The 21,379-nt window shown below is 35.3% G+C and overlaps 1 protein-coding gene across 2 annotated transcripts in view; it reads left to right on the top strand.

Moving 5' to 3' along the window:
- The window catches only part of RALGPS2 (Ral GEF with PH domain and SH3 binding motif 2), a 163,194-nt gene that overhangs the window by 118,777 nt on the left and 23,038 nt on the right, over positions 1 to 21,379 (top strand). For both annotated transcript variants that reach the window (XM_030875358.2, XM_030875354.2), the window contains exons 9-14: positions 3,517 to 3,654; positions 4,747 to 4,837; positions 8,698 to 8,765; positions 10,156 to 10,291; positions 11,086 to 11,237; positions 20,854 to 20,908. In XM_030875358.2, the coding sequence (XP_030731218.1) occupies positions 3,517 to 3,654; positions 4,747 to 4,837; positions 8,698 to 8,765; positions 10,156 to 10,291; positions 11,086 to 11,237; positions 20,854 to 20,908 (640 nt within the window). The remainder of the gene's footprint in view (positions 1 to 3,516; positions 3,655 to 4,746; positions 4,838 to 8,697; positions 8,766 to 10,155; positions 10,292 to 11,085; positions 11,238 to 20,853; positions 20,909 to 21,379) is intronic.

The following is a 21,379-nucleotide window of genomic DNA, read 5'->3' as shown; positions in this document are numbered from 1 at the left end:
ATGGCAGGTGTTTAGGGACAAATAATGGTTAATTTGGCATGTTAAATTGAAAATGAAAGTCAGGAGGTGTGTTCTATACAGAGGTTTGGAAAGTCATCGGCAATTAGGTGACAGTTGAAGCCTCAGAAGTAAGATAATCCAGAAAAAGTACATGCAGAGTGAAAAGATTAGTGACAGAACCATGGGGAATACCAATTCCAGGGAACATGAGGAAAAAGAAGAATGGTGGGAGGGTGGACGCGAGGAAGGTTCAAGCCAGTAAAGACCAAGAAACAAAGGAAATAGTATAAATACTGCAGAGACTGAGCAGAAGGGAGGAGACCAAGAGAGATGTCTAAAGATTTAGTAATGAGGAGATCATGTATGCCTTTGCCAGAATAAGTTTCAGCAATGAGATAGATGTGGATTTCAGATCATCTACAAGTGTTAACATGTGTGGATCAGTAGAAACTTATGTACTGTCAGTGGGAGTATGAATTGATATAGCTTTAAAAACAACGTGGCGCTGTCTTGTAAAGTTGAACATTATAATGTAAGACATACATGTATGTATATATCTGTATAGATCTCTGCTAGAGAAATTCTTGTACATGCGCACCAGGAGACATTTACAAGAATGTCTGTAGCAACAAGGAGGGAGGGGGCAAGTAACTCAAAACTCTATCAAATAAAATGAATAAGTAAATTGTGATATAGTTACATATTAGTTTATTCTCAATTTAAGGAATTACAGCTGTACCTAACATGAGTAAGTCTTAGAAACAAAATAGTAAGGCAAAGCAATCACAGACCATATTTTTAAAAATTGATATAACAACCACTTTAAAATCACTTACTGTGTACCCATTCTAACTTTACTGATATTATTTAATTTAATCACACATATGTAAAGTATGATTTTTTAAAGCTCAAAAATAAGTGAAAGTAAAATAATACATTGTGCAGGAATACAGACAGGTGCCTCAAAAAATAAACAAGGGAATAATCTTAAAATTCGGAATAGTTGGTTACCTCTAGACAGGAGGCAGGGAGATAACATAGGGAAAGAGCATGTAGATGATGCAGCAGTACTGAGGTTGTAGTTCTTAAGTTGACCGGTATTTATTACATTGTTTGATAACAACCAATATTATGTGTTAAACTGTTATTTTTTAAAAGGTAAAATTATGCTTCTCATACAAAATGAATACATGTCAAATGTTTTGTTTAAATCATTAAATATATAAGGGAATCAGGAAGCTATTACAGCCACTTCAAGGGAGAATTCAAAGTATCACACATACATGCAGGCAGTCAGGAATGCTGAAATGAATTTACAGATAGTTGCAAAACTGGTCAACATCCACGGGGCAATCATCAGTTACATCCCACTGGACATAATTCATTGGTATTTTTATGGACAAGAATTTGTATTTTATAAGTTTTCAACAACTTACAGAGTTGTAAAATAGCTCAGGCCAAAAGGAGGCACTGAAGAGAGGATATACCTAGTAATCATTTTTGCCTATTCCAAAGTCTGTCACAATTTTCCTGACCCAAGTAAACTATTATATGTACCAAATATTACATAAAAATAGAATGAAGGATAAAAAAGGTAAGTGTACTAATCTGTGTTTCTCTTTCAATGTGTTTTTTGAAAGAGGGAGGGGCAAGGGTTCTATCTTGAGGAGAGGATCAGATTTAAAGGAAGGGTGGCTTTGATTTTGTTTTCTTAAATAGAGGAGATTTAAATGTGTGCATTGGCTTTGGGAAAGGAGCCATTGGAGGGTGAGTGATAGTGAAGGCGACAGTGGACATTCTAGAGGAGGCAGTAGCGATTATGTTCAAATTCGCAGGTTAGATTTGGAGAGAGGAAGGGGATTCTCCTTCCTCTAAGATGGGAGGAAAAGGAAGGGAGCCAGGCTATAGATTTATTTGAAGTCATAAAAAATGAAGTTGAGAATCTCTAAAGAAAAAGAAGTATTTATGATAGGTGGCTTAAAGAATACGGTTAAGATTTACTGAATGGAATAGGAATGATACTAGGATGAATAAAAGGATTGCCATGCCAGCCTTTTACATTGTGTTAAGCTCCAATTGTCTGAAAATCCTGGTCAGGATCTTCATTTTTTTAGAGTGCAAGATAGAGCAACCGCCTGAATGAGTTTATAGTCTTGAGCAGATAAGATATAAAGACAAAAGATTTTCAATAAGAAGATTATAAAGTCTTAAAAATGATCAAGTGACTAGTATAGATACTGTATGAGTTTGTAACAGAGTGTAATAAAAAATAAAATAAAAAAAAAACTTGGGGTACAAGTGTATACTCTGAGATCCAGCTCTGTCACTAACAGTTTACAGGGCATTAGCCACTTCCTTAATATCTGTGGACCTTAGAGTATTCACCTATAAAAAGAGGGGTTTAGACTAGACAGTTTCTAAATTCCTTTCTTGGAATCTGTGAAAAAACTAAAGAACAGTTGACAATGACCTGGATATAAGATATGATTTAAATGGGCAGAGTTGAGGCTAGGTCTCATTTAAGATGGAAGAAGTGGCATGAAAAAAAACATAGGGCTTATTTGGAAGGCAGTGGGTACATCATTTTAGTTGCATTTACTCAGAGTTCATGAATGGGCAGTAATGAGGAGAAAGTAGGAAAGTGTATTTTTCTCTCCAGCTGTAGTTGTCTTTTACACTTTACCTGTGCATAGTAAACTCTCAGGAAATATTTTTTATAGATGTGACCTTGCATATCCAGAACTAGTACAACCAAATTATTTGGGGGTATATGTTCTTTTTGTTGGTACAGAGAAAGGGCAAGGTTAACTTCAATTTGTAGTCACATGAACTGTTTCAAAGACACAGCTGTTAATCTTTGAAACAAGATGTTTCTGCCAGAATGAGACAATTTTCAAAGTAATTAAGACTCAAGTGACAGTTATCAACTCAAGGCAAGGGGGTATAGAACTAATATTAAGTAACTACCCCATGGCCAGGTAGTGGTTAGGCTGGCTAACTTAAAACTTCAGGCTAGGGCTTCCCTGGTGGCGCAGTGGTTGAGAGTCCGCCTGCCGATGCAGGGGACACGGGTTTGTGCCCCGGTCCGGGAGGATCCCACATGCCACGGAGCGGCTGGGCCCGTGAGCCATGGCCGCTGAGCCTGTGCGTCCGGAGCCTGTGCTCCATAACGGGAGAGGCCACAACAGTGAGGGGCCCGCGTACCGCAAAAAAGAGCCAGTTCAGGAGCTCAGTTTCTTTCCATTAAGACCCATAGGTAGGTAGGTACTGGAGTTTCTAACTCCAGCCTCAAGCCGTATTTTAAAATGGTATCATAAGAGGACATTTACAGAAAACATACTTGCATGTCTGACCCCAACTCCACAGAAATCTAGGCCTCAGTGGTCATGTTTTAACAAGGCTGCAGTGTATTAATAATGATACATTCTAAATATGGCATATACTGAAATACAGCTATAAACTATACTCTTCCAAACTATAAGTAGGAAAACACTCATTTATCTAATTTCATTTCAGGTATCTACCTGTCAGATTTAACATACATTGATTCAGCATACCCATCAACTGGCAGCATTCTAGAAAATGAGCAAAGATCAAATTTGATGAATAACATCCTTAGAATAATTTCTGATTTACAGCAGTCCTGTGAATATGGTGAGTTTCTGATAATGGTATGATTCATTTACACAGGTTGATGGCCACTTTTCACACAACAGGGAACATCATCCTAATATAAAGGAAAATAATGATTGTATCATTTCACTGTTTAACATTTAGCATCTTGTTTAAGATCTTGCTTTTAAGGAATTGAAGTATTTCATATTTAAAATGCTAAGTTTTATCTTTTGCTTTTCTGTTATTTTGTAGCAACTTTGCTAACATAATTTTCACAATTATTTTCTATTCTCTTCATCTCATTTGATCTCCCCGATCTATTATGTAAATAGTTCTTTTATTTAGTTAGGGAGGGAGCTGAGACCCTTGATCCTAGTTAACAGTTGACTAGCTTTCTTGAGTCCTATGTTGAGTAAAAATAACCAATTTTTGTGAAAGATGTATTTTATGGAAACACATTTATAGAAAGAGCTTTTGCAAACCCAAATGATTAGAAAAAAAATGTTTTAATGTTTTAAAATGTTTGGATGCTTTCAGTTTGATAGGGAATAAAGATAGACTATTATAGCTATATAATTTTTATGGTGTTTAAAAACCGTGAGTTTACATTATCTGAAAGCTGTATCAAATAATCTCTTGTTTTATACTTTTCTCAATTTTTTTTAACATAACATCAAATTGTAATGTTAAATTAATCATATTTGAAATTTCTAAGTAGGGAAGAAAAAACTACTTTACAGATGTGAGCCAGGCTTCTTTAAAAATAAAAAACCTAAAGAGCCTTACATCTTGTATTTAGATGAGTTTTGAATATAAATCACAATGATGTCTCTGATTTTTTTCCATGAAGTTTCTCAAGTACGTGGGACTTTGTAAATGGGGCTATTGGGGGTTTTTTTCTTCTTCTTCTTCTTTTTTAATCTATACAGACAATATACAACTGTAGTTTTCTAAATTACCTCCAGTTTTACATTAAATAACATTTACCTCAGTAACGTCCTTCTAGAGTTCATTTAAATTTCGGTGCCATGTGGCCTTAATTTACCTTTAAATATATTTTTCTCAGCTTAACTTTAAAAATTCTGCCTAAGATGTACTTTATCAGATAATTATTTATCACATTTTGCCTAGATATCCCCATGTTGCCTCACGTCCAAAAATACCTGAACTCCGTTCAGTATATAGAAGAACTACAAAAGTTTGTGGAAGATGATAATTACAAGTAGGTTGGATCTTCAGAAGTGGTTTGTATAACTTTGTCCTGTCCTCCACCCTTTCATCACCGTGTATTTAAACATCGAAATCCTACATCTTATCGTGCATATGCCTAATCCAGTTGTACATTTACAATGGTAAAGGTTATTTACATGTATTTCTCTTTAATCACTTGATGTGATTGAGCCAATATACAAGTACCTCCTCTGTTCTTCCAATGAAAAAGCATTTCATGTTTCTCAAGTTGTTGAGAGCTGATGTTTGGTAGTTCTAGTTTTAAATTTTTTCCTTTCTCTCTAAATTCAAGCATTAAATCTTTATGGAAATTTATCTTTGAATAGGCTGAAAAATTAATGAAACAGTCTGTGAATAGAAAAATTACTCCTTTTTTAATGGTAATTTTTAACACAATTTTGAACTCGTTTTCAGTTGTTTTTGTGTATTGAAAGAATATTGAACCTTCTGGACTCTGGGTTAGAGACATATTTGTTCAGTATAGCACCACACTTGCCCTTTTTTCTACTCAAGCAAATCCTTCTTCATTAAAGATTTTTAAACTTACTTTTAAGACAGCTGATATCCATTTCCTTTTCCTTAACCATCCACAGTCCTGCCCAAGGGAGGAAGGATTTTTAAAATCATTAACCCTTTTTTATTTTTCAGTGGTGTGCTATACATCATGACTGCCAGGTTTTTTTCCCAAAAGATAGGAGGATAAAGAGCTTATTTCTCTTGAGACTTGTCATCTTCCTTGTAGCTTCATTTGTTAATTTCAAAATTTTGTGCTGTTCCCAAGCTTTCAAATTTAACTTGGTGTCTTCCACAAATATTTTTTCCAGTAAAAGGTTATACTATAAAATTTTATCGAAGTGAAAGACTAGGTTATTTTTCAGTATTAATGCATTATATAAAATTTTTCTTATGCCATATGATAGTGATGATCAACTTCCTTGTTCCCTAAGTTTCACTAATTTTTAAAGAATTCTGCAGTACAGAATTAGTACCAATAAAAGACTAGAAATTCTGGAAAACAACTAGCAATAACTTTTCTTCTAATATTAAATATATTAAGAAGCTCTGTATTTATACTTAAATGTATCTAAACCTTTATTAATGTTTGAAAACACCTTTATTGCCACCTTCTCCACCATACCATATTATTACCACTTTATATTTCTATATCAATTTTTATTTTACAGAATATTTTCTCAGGGTAATTCATTTGAAAATGTATGAAGTCAGTGGATCGGCTTTTTAAGGTTGGAGTTGTTTCACAGATCTGATGTTGGCCTAGCTTGTAAGCTTCTTGAGTTTGATGGTCTGTGTCATATTTATCACTATTTCTTCCATCTCTCTAATTACTGACATAGCACAAAACACTCATGTTTTGTCCAATTATGTACAGAAGATTATCTTAAAACTCAAAATATGAGTAAGTACTTATTAAAATTTCTATATCCGGCTCAAGAAACTTAATGGATTTAAAAGAAGTTAAAGTTTATTCAGTAGAAATGAAGTCTAAGAAATTGTTGCATAATTATAGAGGATGGTGAATTTTAACTCTAAAAGGATAGAGTTGGCCAGTTAAGCCATTAAGTAGTTTTAGCTGTCTATAACCTGACATATTATAAGATAGCTTCATTTTGGTAGGAAAGCGGATGCTATTATACTGATTTTTGTTTTCATGAGTAGCTAGAACTCGAGCAGCCTTTTCATTATATTCATTAACAAATATTTATTCAGCTTTTGGTATTGACGAGTTATTGTGCTAGCTGCTGGGATTACAAAAGTAAGATCTTGTTCTTGCCCTTAAGAAGCTCAGTCTAATGCAAAATACATCCACAAAACAAATAATTACGAAACAATTCAAACAGTACTATACTAGAGATGTGCCCAGGATGCTATGGGAACATAGATGAGAGGAGACCTAACTCAGCTTTAAGTGGGAAAAGTGAAGAGAAAAGAAACATGAACAGCTTGAGGTGACATTATTACCTGAGGCTGCATCTGAACCGGTGAGTAGGAGTTAGCTCCACGTGAAGAGTTAAGAAAGGTGTTCCAGGGTATGGAAATGATCAAAGGAATAGGGTGGGAAACTTTGTTTGCTTGGGGAACTACAAGTCTCTTGGTGGTGTTGGAGCATCATATGGGGAACTGAAGAAGATAGTGTTTTCCTAAAGATACAGTTGTATTGCATGAACCTACCGATTAAATGTGTTGAAAATCAGAGCATTTTAACATAAGAGCCATTAAGGTGATAAGTTAGAAAAAAAAATGGTTTTTTATGATGAAAGATTTAAATAAAAATGATACTTCATTTATCCATAGGCCTCTGTTTTCGGCAACTTCATCTATATAGGCAGCCAATATCAATATTACAAATTACATGTATATGTTTTAATTGGGGTGAAAATCTTTCAAAGTTATTTCATTTTAATACTGAGCATACTATCTTTTCTCAGTGAATCAGCATCACTGTTATATATAGTGTTTTGATGATGATACAGGCAACTGACACTGACTAGCCTTCACTGCTGTGCTGTTTAAATGCTTCGGCTTTTATACTGCTCTTGGTTATCAGCTGATATTGATAGCAATGTGATTCTCCCAGAGCCTTCTTTCTGTCCCTTTCTATTTTGGTTCTGTGTTAGGAAATTGTACTTGTTTTGTTTACTTCTTTGTCTTCCACCTACTAAACTGTGAGCTTCAGAAGGGAGGAGACACCATGTCTGCCTTAGTCTCCATTATATTCCAGTGCTGAGAGCACAGTGCCCGACACAAAACAGGTGTTCAGTGAATGAATGCAGCACAGTCTGGCGCCCAAATAATTAAAGTCAACGACTCTGTAAAAAGAAAAAGAGCAGAGAGTTCTGGTTAATCAAACATCTGTTCAATACATGCATTTTACATGGTCAAATAATTGGAATACAATTATATATAATTTCTTCTTTAGAATATCAAAGAAATACAAGTTAAGAACCTATAATAGATTTATCATTATAATATCATGTATGATATCATTTGTATTGCGCGGTTTCATTGTCTAATTCCAGTTGGTGAACGCTAAAAAATAAAAAGTCTTTATTAATTTCCAGACAAATGCTTAATAATAATACAGAGTACACCAAAGTGTATTTCATGGACTACATCAAAATAGTTTCTACAACTGCTTTAGTATCCTATTTCCTGAAACAGTTTCCACTGATAGGAATTATAATCTCTTTTTGCCATGGAACTCAAAACTGATATTTTATCCTAAATGGAACTTAAGTACCAACTAACAAACTTTGACTTAGGAAAGGGATTTATCCTGGATTTTGTAAATAACCTTTTTATTTGTGTAGATAGATCTTTCTTTTGATAAGTTGAGTTGGTTGTTTTTTTTGGATGGTTACTTTTAAATAAGGTGTTTTTTAAATTTTCAGTGTTACAGAGGCCATTAGCCCACCCAGTAAAGATTCTAGAAAGAATTTGCATAATATATTTAATAATATATGTGAAAGTTACTGAATTTAATTGTCAAGTATCAATATAACCTCAAGTTAAATCACCTTTTAGTCATTCATCAAATATCTTTAAATGTGTTGAATTGTTTGGCAACATTGGGGTCGTTTGGGGAGATTTCTCTGATTATAATATGAGTTTTTGATGTTTTTTCCCCTCCCTAATATATCCTGGAATCACCATAAGATCGGCTTTATATGAAAGAGAAAGGAGACTTAATTAAAGATTGCTCTTGAAGAAAAATATATAGCTGAGATTATTTTATGAAAATGTTTTAAGGTTTTTGGTAGCAAATACATGATTTTAATATTATTTTGTCAAATATTAATCATTTTATGTGCTTTGTTTCTTTTTGAAATTCAGGCTTTCATTAAAGATAGAACCAGGGACAAGCACACCACGTTCTGCTGCTTCCAGGGAGGATTTAGTAGGTTAGTGCAGCTTTCTCTCATTACCGAGTAATAAACCAGATAACCTAATAAGAAAGAATACACTCCAAAGTGAATAACACTTAGCACATTTTATTCTGCATGCACAATTTTCTTTTTGGTATTAAAATATGTCCGTTTTTCTGTTGGTTTTCTTGTTTAATCAAAAACTCCTTACTTGTAGTTTGTACAAATAAATACAAATAAATTTATAAATAAATATGCCAACTAATCAAGAAAAATAGATATAACCAACAGAAAATAATAAGTGTTTATGAATATCGACTCTTTTTTTTAGTTAAGAATACACTGTCCTAGGCAACAAGGCTTGATTACATTAGAAATTACTGTGGTCTGAGTGGGAAATTCTAATTTGAATAATTATAAGAGTCAATTTTAGTGGCTTAATTTTTTTTTTTAATTTCACTCTAATACTGGACCAAGTACTGAAAGTATTAAAAAGTAGTGTTAGTCCCTTAATTTTTATCTGTTGCATTACAATGGGGATTTATATGTATACCACACATAATCAAAAATATAAAATTGAAGAGAATTATTTATTTTTTAAGAATTCATAAGTAATAACCTTTTTTAAAATTCTAAAACAGACCTTGGCACTAAGCTTTATATTATTGTATATTCTAAAAATATTTGGAGACCCATCTAATGAGCTATGAAGGAAGTGAGGGAACAAAGCCATGACAGTGTCTCAGGGTAAGAGTACTCCAAGCAGAGGAAATCATTTCAGTCTAAATCTGTTTAAGTTTGCTTTTCTTTCCAGTCTTAAAGTGATACTTTGCAAATCTGTACATTTTTGAGTTCCACTTTTTTAATTCCCATAAGCTTGAACAGTGTCAATATAGATTTAAATTCTAACTTGAATGCTTGACCTACCTACCCCTACACATTTTTTATCTAAGAAGAAGCTGAAACTAAGAGTGAAGAAGTAATGTGTAAAATTAAATGAGCACTGAACTAGGATTCAGAAGACCTGAGTGTTTAGTCCAGGTTTCATCTGTGATATGAAATCCTTACCCCTTCTCTTCTAATTCTGCTGCTTCTTCTGTAAATGGGGAGGATATTTATACTGGCTACTTAGTGCAAGTAAAATAGATAGAAATTAATGGATATTGTATGTATTGAGGTTTGTGTTTTAGGATTCAGAAAATAAATATTTCTCTTGTTCAGTCTATTAAATAGAATTAATATTAAAATTTAAACCACACTTTATATTTCATATCAAAGGATTACAAATAAAACAATTTTTTTAAACCATGTAACAATTTCTTTCCCTCTCCCTCTCCCTCTCCCTCTCCCTGTGTGTGTGTGTCTATGTCTGTGTCTGTGTCTATGTCTGTGTGTCTCTCTCTCTCTTTTTTAATTTAACCCTTAGGTCCTGAAGTAGGAGCATCTCCACAAAGTGGAAGAAAAAGTGTGGCAGCTGAAGGAGCCTTGCTACCACAGACACCACCATCCCCTCGGAACCTGATTCCACATGGACATAGGAAGTGCCATAGCTTGGGTTATAAGTCAGCATTTTTAATTTTATCTTTCAAATTTTTGTGTTTTTTTTTAAGTTGGCTTTCTTTTCTATTTATTTTACTAGTTGGACAGAAAATAATGTCCTTGCATAGTTTTATTTGTGTAACAGTAGTCTTTTTCTGATTTAGTAAAATATCTTGTTTGCATAAAGGCATTTATTTCTTCCTTTACCTTAATTTGGAAATGAGCTTTTTCCAACAGTGCCTTCACATCTGGGGGAGAGAAATGAACATTACAGATCATCATCATAAATAAAATCAGGAAAGCAATATACCATTTTCATTTTAAATTATCATAAGTATCAAGAGTGATCACTTATCTTAACCCAAATAAGTCACTGTAAATGAAGCCTATAAAAATTGTTCTTTTTATTCCTAAATATAAAGAAAGGGAAACTGATTTTTTGTTTAGCTTTGCAAGATTGTTTTCTCAAAATGGAGCCCAAGGTTCACCTTTGTCATGATTTTTGTGAAAATTTAATAGCTATTTTCCAAAAGTGAATGTGAAAACAATTTTTAATGTACCCAAGAATCAAGATAAAATTAAAGTATTCTCTGTTACATAGGAAGATATGGCCTAGTTTCCTAAAAAGCTTTCCCTAAACTGTTAGTTTGAGGCTCTCATGATAAAATCTGTGTGTTCATTAGTATGAGAGTTCGGAAGTAAGTTCAGGATAGCAGGTAAATCTTTTATATCCTGAATCTTTATATAAGAGTATCTTTTATATCCTGAATTAGTAACAGTAATAAAAGATATGAAAAATATTTCTCTTTGTTTCCAGTTTCATTCATAAAATGAACACAGCAGAGTTTAAGAGTGCAACGTTCCCAAATGCAGGGCCAAGACATCTATTAGATGATAGCGTCATGGAGCCCCATGCACCATCTCGAGGCCAAGCTGAAAGCTCTACTCTTTCTAGTGGAATATCAATAGGTGAGAAATAATTCTCTGAGAGGATTCCAACTTAATGAAAAATAAGATTTTTAATAAAACTCAGCTGGGAATGAGTAATTAACCCTACTACAAGTAGAAAAAAATTGATAAAAGCTAAGTAGCAAAGTAGATAATGAGATGATACTACTAGTAGCTACTGAAGTTAATAATTCGTAATTGTTTGAAAAGTGCTTGATGGTTTGACTTCAAAGGGGGAGGCATTTGAGGAATGGTGAGAAGAGAACATGTGCTGATTGAATTGGTTACTGCATGTAGTTGGAATGTGGGAATGAGGAAAAGGGCAGATCAAGTATGACTCTCGGTTTCTTAGATTAAGCAACTAGTTAGATGGTGGTGCTGTTACCAAGGCAGAGAACACTAGAAGAGCAGCCATTTGTAAATGTCGAGGTATTTGTGAAGGATGACTAGGTTTGGGGAATTAAGAATTATGTTTTGGACATGTTTGGTCCATATTGAGTTGTCAGGTAGGTAATTGAATGTATGAATCTGGCGCTTAATGGGGTGAGGTCAGGTTTGTAGATACACGTATGAGAATTAGCATATTTATAGTATTTCAAGCCATGAGACTGGATGAGGTCACCTAGGGAGAGAATGTAAATAAATAAGAAAGACATTCTAACATTTGGAAGTGTGATTTAAAAAAAAAATTGCTTCTTTTAATGGTGGGCCATCAAAGGAAACGTCAAAGGAAAAAAACAGTGTGGTATCACAAAAGCCCAGTAGAGGAGGTGTCTCTGAAGGGCAGGAAGTGTTGAATGTATCAATATAAAGTGCACAGAAGAGAAGTAAGGTGAGAATGGGAGTTGATCACTGGATTTGGCAAGATCAAAGTCACTGGGTGCCTCAGATGGTGGGGGGTGGAGCACCAGCAACGTCGAAGACGCATCAGCCAGGGTGAGCATGATGATGACGTAGCTTTCAAGAGTGGGTTCCTTGGTTTGAATGTCTGAAAAGCTTGTGGCAGGTTTTCAACAGGTGCAAGTATTGAAAGATCTGATTCTCAAGTACAACCCTTCAGTGATCCCAAAGGGTAACAACACTCCCAGAGCCACTGCAAGATTTACTTGATGTTGCAAAGAAAAAGAAACAATTTTCTCTAACATGTCCTGACTTTTATTTAGCCTCCTCCAAAGCATCGACAGTCTGCAGTCAGAACCCAGTTCATTGCACTGACATTCTTCGGATGTTCTCTCAGAAGGTTCAGTTTAGCCTGAGGTCTCACTGCCACAAATGTGGTCGCCCCCCCCATTCAGGCACCGGAAGCACCATAAAGCAGTTGTCGTTGTCAACATCGTTATCATACTAGGGTTACCAAGAGAGAAGAACCGGGGTTTTGGGGCTTGGTGCTCCGGCTGGGTGTCGGGCCTGAGCCTTGGAGGTGGGAGAGCCAAGTCCAGGACGTTGGACCACCAGAGACCTCCAGGCCCCATGTAATATTAATTGGCAAGAGCTCTCCTAGAGATCTCTAGCTCAACCCTAAGACCCAACTCCACCCAACAGCCAGCAAGCTCCAGTACTGGAGGCCCCACGCCAAACAACTATCAAGACAGGAACACAACCACACGCATTAGCAGACAGGCTGCCTAAAGTCATGCTAAGTTCACAGACACCCCAAAACACACCACCGGACTCAGCCCTGCCCACCAGAGGGACAAGATCTAGCCCCACCCACCAGAACACAGGCACCAGTCCCCCCAGCCAGGAAGCCTACACAGGCCCCTGAACCAACCTAACCCACTGGGGGCAGACACCAGAAATAAGAAGAAAAATGAACCTGCAGGCAGCAAAAAGGAGACCCCAAACACAATAAGCTAAACAAAATGAGAAGACAGAGAAATATGCAGCAGATGAAGGAGCAAGGTAAAAACCCACCATCCCAAACAAATGAAGAGGAAATAGGCAGTCTACCTGAAAACGAATTCAGAGTGATGATCGTAAAAATGATCCAAAATCTCGGAAATACAATGGAGAAAATACAAGAAATGTTTAACGAGGACCTAGAAGAACTAAAGAGCAGACAAACAGTGATGAACAACACAATAAATGAAATTAAAGATACTCTAGAAGGAATCAGTGCAGAATAACTGAGACAGAAAAACGGATAAGTGACCTGGAAGATAGAATAGTGGAAATAACTGCCACAGAGCAGAATAAAGAAAAAAGAAGGAAAAGAATTGAGGACAGTCCCAGAGACCTCTGGGACAACATTAAACGCACCAACATTCAAATGATAGGGGTCCCAGAAGAAGAGAAAAACAAAGGGTCTGAGAAAATATTTGAAGAGATTGTCCAAAACTTCCCAAACATGGGAAGGGAAATAGTCAAGTCCAGGAAGCTCAGAGAGTCCCATACAGGAAAAACCCAAGGAGAAACATGCCGAGACACATATTAATCAAACTATCAAAAATTAAATACAAAGAAAAAATACTAAAAGCAGCAAGGGAAAAGCAACAAACAACATACAAAAGAATTCCCATATGGTTAACAGCTGATCTTTCAGCAGAAACTCTGCAAGCCAGAAGGGAGTGGCAGGACCTATTTAAAGTGATGAAGGAGGAAAACCTACAACCAAGATTAGTCTACCCAGCAAGAATCTCATTCAGATTCGACAGAGAAATTAAAACCTTTACAGACAAGCAAAAGCTAAGAGAATTCAGCACCACCAAACCAGCTTTACAACAAATGCTAAAGGAACTTCTCTGGGCAGGAAACACAAGAGAAGGAACAGACCAATAAAAATGAAAGCAAAACAGTTAAGAAAATGGTGGTATGAACATACATACATATCGATAATTATGTAATAGGAACATACATACATATCGATAATTACCTTAAATGTGAATGGATTAAATGCTCCAACCAAAAGACACAGGCTTGCTGATTGGATACAAAAATAAGATCCATATATATGCTGTCAACAAGAGACCCACTTCAGACCTAAGGACACATACAGACTGAAAGTGAGGGGATGGAGAAAGATATTCCATGCAAATGGAAATCAAAAGAAAGCTGGAGTAGCAATTCTCATATCAGACAAAATAGAGTTTAAAATAAAAACTATTACAAGAGACAAAGAAGGACACTACATAATGATCAAGGGATCCATCCAAGAAGATAATGTAACAATTGTAAATATTTATGCACCCAACATAGGAGCACCTCAATACATAAGGCAAATGCTAACAGCCATAAAAGGGGAAATTGACAGTTACAATCACAGTAGGGGACTTTAACACCCTGCTTACACCAATGCACAGCTCATCCAAAATGAAAATAAATAAGGAAACAAGCTTTAAATGACACAGTAGACCAGATGGACTTAATTGATATTTATAGGACAGTCCATCCAAAAATAATAGAATACACTTTCTTCTAAAGTGCTCATGGAACATTCTCCAGAATAGATCATATCTTGGGTCACAAATCAAGCCTCGGTAAATTTAAGAAAATTGAAATCATATCAACTATCTTTTCCACCCCCAGTGCTATGAGACTAGATAGCAGGAAAAAAAACTAAATTACAGGAAAAAAACTAAAAAGTACAAACCCATGGAGGCTAAACAATACACTACTAAATAACCAAGAGATCACTGAAGAAATCAAAGAGGAAATCAAAAAATACCTAGAAACAAATGACAGTGAAAACACGACAACCCAAAACCTATGGGATACAGCAAAAGCAGTTCTAAGAGGGAAGTTTATAGCTGTACAATCCTACCTCAAGAAACAAGAAAAATCTCAAATAAACAACCTAACCTTACATCTAAAGCAATTAGAGAAAGAAGAATAAAAGAACCCTGAAGTTAGCAGAAGGAAAGAAATCATAAAGGTCAGATCAGAAGTAAATGAAAAAGAAACAAAGAAAATAATAGCAAAGATCAATAAAACTAAAAGCTGGTTCTTTAAGAAGATAAAATTGATAAGCCATTAGCCAGACTCATCAGGAAAAAGGAGAAGACATAAATCAACAGAATTAGAAATGAAAAAGGAAAAGTAACAACTGACACTGCAGAAATGCAAAGGATCATGACAGAGTACTACAGACAGCTATATGCCAATAAAATGGATAACCTGGAAGAAATGGACAAATTCTTAGAAAAGTACAACCCTCCAAGACTGAACCAGGAAGAAATAGAAAATATGAACAGACCAATCACAAGCACTGAAATTGAAACTGTGATTAAAAGTCTTCCAACAAACAAAAGCCCAGGACAGGTGGCTTCACAGGTGAATTCTATCAAACATTTAGAGAAGAGCTAACACCTGTCCTTCTCAAACTCTTCCAAAATATAGCACAGGGAGGAACACTCCCAAACTCATTCTATGAGGCCACCATCACCCTGATACCAAAACCAGACAAAGATGTCACAAAAAAAGAAAACTACAGGCCAGTATCACTGATGAACATAGGTGCAAAAATCCTCAACGAAATACTAGCAAACAGAATCCAACAGCACATTTAAAGGATCATACACCATGATCAAGTGGCGTTTTTCCCAGGAATGCAAGCATTCTTTAATATATGCAAATCAGTCAATGTGATACACCATATTAACAAACTGAAGGATAAAAACCATATGATAATCTCAATAGATGCAGAAAAAGCTTTTGACAAAATTCAACACCAATTTATGATAAAAACTCTCCAGAAATTGGGCATAGAGGGAACCTACCTCAATGTAATAAAGGCCATATATGACAAACCCACAGCCAACATCATTCTCGGTGGTGAAAAACTGAAACCATTTCCTCTAAGATCAGGAACAAGACAAGGGTGCCCACTCTCTCCACTGTTATTCAACTGAGTTTTCAAAGCTTTAGCCACGGCAATCAGAGAAGAAAAAGAAATAAAAGGAATCCAAATCGGAAAAAAAGAAGTAAAGCTGTCACTGTTTGCAGATGACATGATACTATACACAGAGAATCCTAAAGATACCACCAGAAAACTACTAGAGCTAATCAATGAATTTGGTTAAGTAGCAGGATACAAAAGTAATGCACAGAAATCTCCTGTATTCCTATACACTAACAACAAAAAATCAGAAAGAAAAATTAAGGAAACACTCCCATTTACCATTGGAACAAAAAGAATAAAGTACCTAGGAATAAACTGACCTAAGGAGAGAAAAGACCTGTATGCAGAAAACTGTAAGACACTGATGAAAGAAGTCAAAGGCGATACAAACAGATGGAGAGATGCACCATGTTCTTGGATTGGAAGAATCAACATTGTGAAAATGACTCTACTACCCAAAGCAATCTACAGATTCAATGCAATCTTTATCAAACTACCAATGGGGGCCTTCCCTGGTGGCACAGTGGTTGAGAGTCCGCCTGCCGATGCAGGGGACACGGGTTCGTGACCTGGTCCGGGAAGATCCCACATGCCACGGAGAGGCTGGGCCCGTGAGCCATGGCCACTGAGCCTGCGTGTCCGGAGCCTGTGCTCCGCGACGGGAGAGGCCAGAACAGTGAGAGGCCCATGTACCGCTAAAAAAAAAAAAAAAAAAAATCTGTTTAGCAATCAAACTACCAATGGCATTTTTCACAGAACTAGAACAAAAAATTTTACAATTCGTATGGAGACAAAAAAGACCCCAAATAGCCAAAGCAATCTTGAGAAAGAAAAACGGAGCTGGAGGAATCAGCCTCCCTCACTTCAGACTATACTACAAAACTACAGTAATCAAGACAGTATGGTACTGGCACAAAAACAGAAATATAGATCAATGGAACAGGATAGAAAGCCCAGAGATAGAAAACCCACACACCTATGGTCACCTTATCTTTGACAAAGGATGCAAGAATATACAGTGGAGAAAAGACAGCCTCTTCAATAAGTAGTGCTGGGAAAACTGGACAGCTACATGTAAAAGAATGAATTTAGAACACTTCCTAACACCATACACAAAAATAAACTCAAAAAGGATTAAAGACCTAAATCTAAGGCCAGACACTACAAAACTCTTAGAGGAAAACAGAGGCAGAACACTCTGTGACATAAATCACAGCAAGATCCTTTTTGACCCACCTCCTAGAGTAATGGAAAAAGAAACAAAAGTAAACAAATGGGTCCTAATGAAACTTAAAAGCTTTTGCACAGCGAAGGAAACCATAAACTAGACAAAAAGACAACCCTCAGAGTGGGAGAAAATATTTTCAAACAAAGCAACTGACAGGATTAATCTCCAAAATATACGAGTAGCTCATGCAGCTCAATAACAAAAAAACAAACAACCCAATCCAAAAATGGGCAGAAGAGCTAAATAGACATTTCTCCAAAGAAGATACACAGAGTGCCAACAAACACATGAAAGAATGCTCAACATCATTAATCATTAGAGAAATAACAAATCAAAACTACAATGAGATATCATCTCACACCGGTCAGAATGGCCATCATCAAAAAATCTAGAAACAAATGCTGGAGGGAACCCTCTTGCACTGTTGGTAAGAATGTAAACTGATGAGCCACTATGGAGAACAGTATGGAGGTTCCTTAAAAAACTAAAAATAGAGCTACCATATGACCCAGCAATCCCACTACTGGGCATATACCCGGAGAAAGCTGTAATTCAGGAGGAGACATGTCGCACAATGTTCACTGCAGCATTAATTACAATAAATAGCCAGGACATGGAAGCAACCTAAATGTCCATCAACAGATGAATGGATAAAGAAGATGTGGCACATATGTACAATGGAGTATTACTCAGCCATAAAAAGAAACGAAATTGAGTTATTTGTAGTGAGGTGGATGGATGGACCTAGAGTCTGTCATACAGAGTGAAGTAAGTCAGAAAGAGAAAAACAAATATCGTATGCTAACGCGTATATATGGAATCTAAAAGAAAAAAAAAATGATTCTGAGGAACCTAGTGGCAGGACAGGAATGAAGACGCACGCAGACGTAGAGAATGGATTTGAGGACACGGGGCCGGGGGAGAAGCTGGGACAAAGTGAGAGAGTGGCATTGACATATATACAGTACCAAATGTAAAATAGATAGCTAGTGGGAAACAGCTGCAAGCACAGGGAGATCAGCTAGGTGCTTTTACCACCTAGAGGGGTGGGATAGGGAGGGTGGGAGGAAGACGCAAGAGGGAGGGGATATTGGGGTATATGTATACATATAGCTGATTCTCTTTGTTATACAGCAGAAACTAACACTACATTGTAAAGCAATTATGCTCCAATAAAGATGTAAAAGAAACAAAAAAAGTCACTTGGTGACCTTGACAAGATTTGCTTTATAGAGTAGTATGGGCAAAGCTTGGAGATTGGAGAATGAGAGGTAAGGAAATAGGGATAGCTATTATGGAGTGGGAGCAGAAAATTGGGACTGGAAAAGGATGTGAGATTAAGAGAGAAATTTGTTTGGTTTTACTTCCTAAACTTTTATTTATTTTCTGAACCTTCTAGATGAGCATTATTTCTTTGGATGTTTGGAGTTAGGAAATCTCCATACAGTGTTATTTTTATTTTTAAAAGCAATAATGGAGGAAAATGTCTTCTTCTGTGATTAATTGCCAGGTTTCTCAAAGGCTAAGCCTATTATAATTAATACGATCATTTCAATATTGATGAACAGTCAATAGAAAGAAATGTAGGAGTTCATTTTCTTGAACATGTTGACTTCCTTTAACGCTTGAGAGTTTCAAACCCTGAAAGTGAAATTGCTTTGGAGCTGGAATGCTCCATTCAGCAGTTTTATTCCAATATTCCCCTTTTTATAAATACAAATGATTAAATGATGACAAAATTTACAAAACAGAAGACAAGTTGGCCTCTTGAAGTACATCTCTGTTAATACTGTGAATTGCCTATATGTAAATATCAACCTCAATCTGAAAAAATGATACACAGAATAATTTTGCAAAAAAGAGAGGAAGAACCTTTTTCCAATTAAAAATGTGTTACACTTATGGAATTTAGCCTGTCACTTTAAGCCAAAAATAGTAATTTTAAAAATTACAGCTCTCAATTCAGTACAGAATATTTGGCTTTTCTGTAATACTTATCATAAGTATTATAATGATTATTATTCTCTATTTGTGGCTTTTACTTTCCATAGATGTTCTTTTTGTTACCACAAGATAGTTATTTCATTCCATTAGAGTTAGTGTCTTAGTTTAGAGACCTGTCTTTTAGAATAAGAAGAGGCTAATTCAATTTTTGCCTTTGTATTTATTGTTTAATTATTCCAAGGCTAAGGAGATAAGCAGTAGAGATTGTTACATCTTTGTTTATAAATTTAAAACATTAGACATAGGCATTACCTTCCAGGGTGTTTGCTTTAAAAGATTCTGAAAAGAAAGTCTATAACCATAGATGGTAATTGTTAATACACACACGCAATTCATAATCACAAAAAGGTTTTTTCCTCAGCTGTAACTTTTACATACAATATTAATATATCCCTTGGAGGCTTTGAGAAAGTACTCTGGAGAAATTAACCAGTGCTTGGGACTATGGCCTCTAACGTTTTTTAACATGGTATATATGTCCTAGGTAACCTAAAGTAGTCTTGCCCAGATAAAGGAGGTGTATCCACTCTGAACTTCATGCTTCTGGAAGAAACTTTTATTTTCTACAAATAAGTCATACTAACTATGCTTAAATTTTCAGTCTTTATCACATAATTCTACATCAAAAGATAACCTACAAGACCCCACTGCCAGCAACAGATTACTTCCAGTTTCTTATCTGAACCACACAACCAGAAAATTACTTCAGTGACTGTTACTCAGTTCTTCAAAGAATGGGACATAACTCATGCCATTCTAAATGCATGGAAGAGGTGTTATTCCATCACATATAATGGGTTCCTTATAGTAGTCAAGTTTGAGCCTCTCACAGAACCCTGGTTGTGAAAGTCTGATAGACGATTCAACTTGATACATAAGGGACGTATTAATTATTGATTTTATTGAGAGCCAGTATTATCTTTAAAATAACTTTTAAATCAACCTAAGCTGTTTTAGACTCTCCAAATTCTTTCCCCTCAGATTAAGCTAATTTAAAACTTTCTATTTTAACTGATATTCTGGGTCTCTTAAGAGAAACTTTTACATTGTTATGGCACCTTTTTTTTTTTTTTTTCCTGAATTTAAGGATTCTGTCCTCTTCTGCCTTGTCCCCAAAGGCAAAAATTGAACGTCATTAAGCTTTTTTATCCTTAGGGTAGTAATGGGTTTTTAAAAAAGTACAAAGGGAAGTAGTATACCATGAACCTGTAAGAAATGCATAATTATATTGGTCTTAAATTATGGCAAACCTAATAAGGAAAAATTTTGTGCTTATATACATTCTCTGGTGGTAGGAAAAGTGTTTACTAATGAATTTAAGCCATAACTATACATGCAAAAATGTTTTATGCTATTTTGTTATTTTGGGTAGTCTTGTCAACTCTATTCTAATGTATTGCAAAATAAATCAAGCACATGATTATTAGAATGAAGAATTGATATGTGGATGTTCACCCACAAATAATGTGACTGTCATTTTATAAGCACCGTTAGAGTATTTATTTTTAAAAGACAACATCCAAACCCTAATTACGATGTTTAAAAAATAAGATAACTTTTGATTTTAGGTAGCAGTGATGGCTCTGAACTAAGTGAAGAGACTTCATGGCCTGCTTTTGAAAGGTAAGAAGAATTGCCCATTTAAACTATTTTGAGTTTATTTTGTCTGTCTTAAAGTATATGATAATGTGAATTTAAAGACATAATATTTATCACATATCTCCAAGGGAGTATTTTAGGCTTCCTGCTGGTGGCAAAAAAAAAAAAAAAGTTAATATTTAAGCCTGGAATTTAGTGTTATCTAGTAAAGACATGTTTATTTGGAGGCTTGACACATATATTTGAATTTTAGTACATTTTAAATTGTAACTTAAAAATAATAATAACCAATCACAGCATACCTACATATGTGTACAAAAAAATTATTTCCTTAAATTATGGTTCATTTAAGTAATTTTAAGGCATTTAGTGGAGTGGTCAGCTTCATTCATTCTCAGTTAATTTGTCAAGAGCAAAATGACTTAGTAAATTTTAAATTATACTGTAAGTAAAGCAGCTAAAAGTTTAAATTTAAATTGTCATTAATTCAAAGTT

Source organism: Globicephala melas, chromosome 1, assembly GCF_963455315.2.
Source record: "Globicephala melas chromosome 1, mGloMel1.2, whole genome shotgun sequence".
Classification (NCBI taxonomy): domain Eukaryota; kingdom Metazoa; phylum Chordata; class Mammalia; order Artiodactyla; family Delphinidae; genus Globicephala; species Globicephala melas.
Note: the sequence above shows the minus strand (reverse complement) of the source record. Positions and strands in the feature narration are given on the sequence as shown.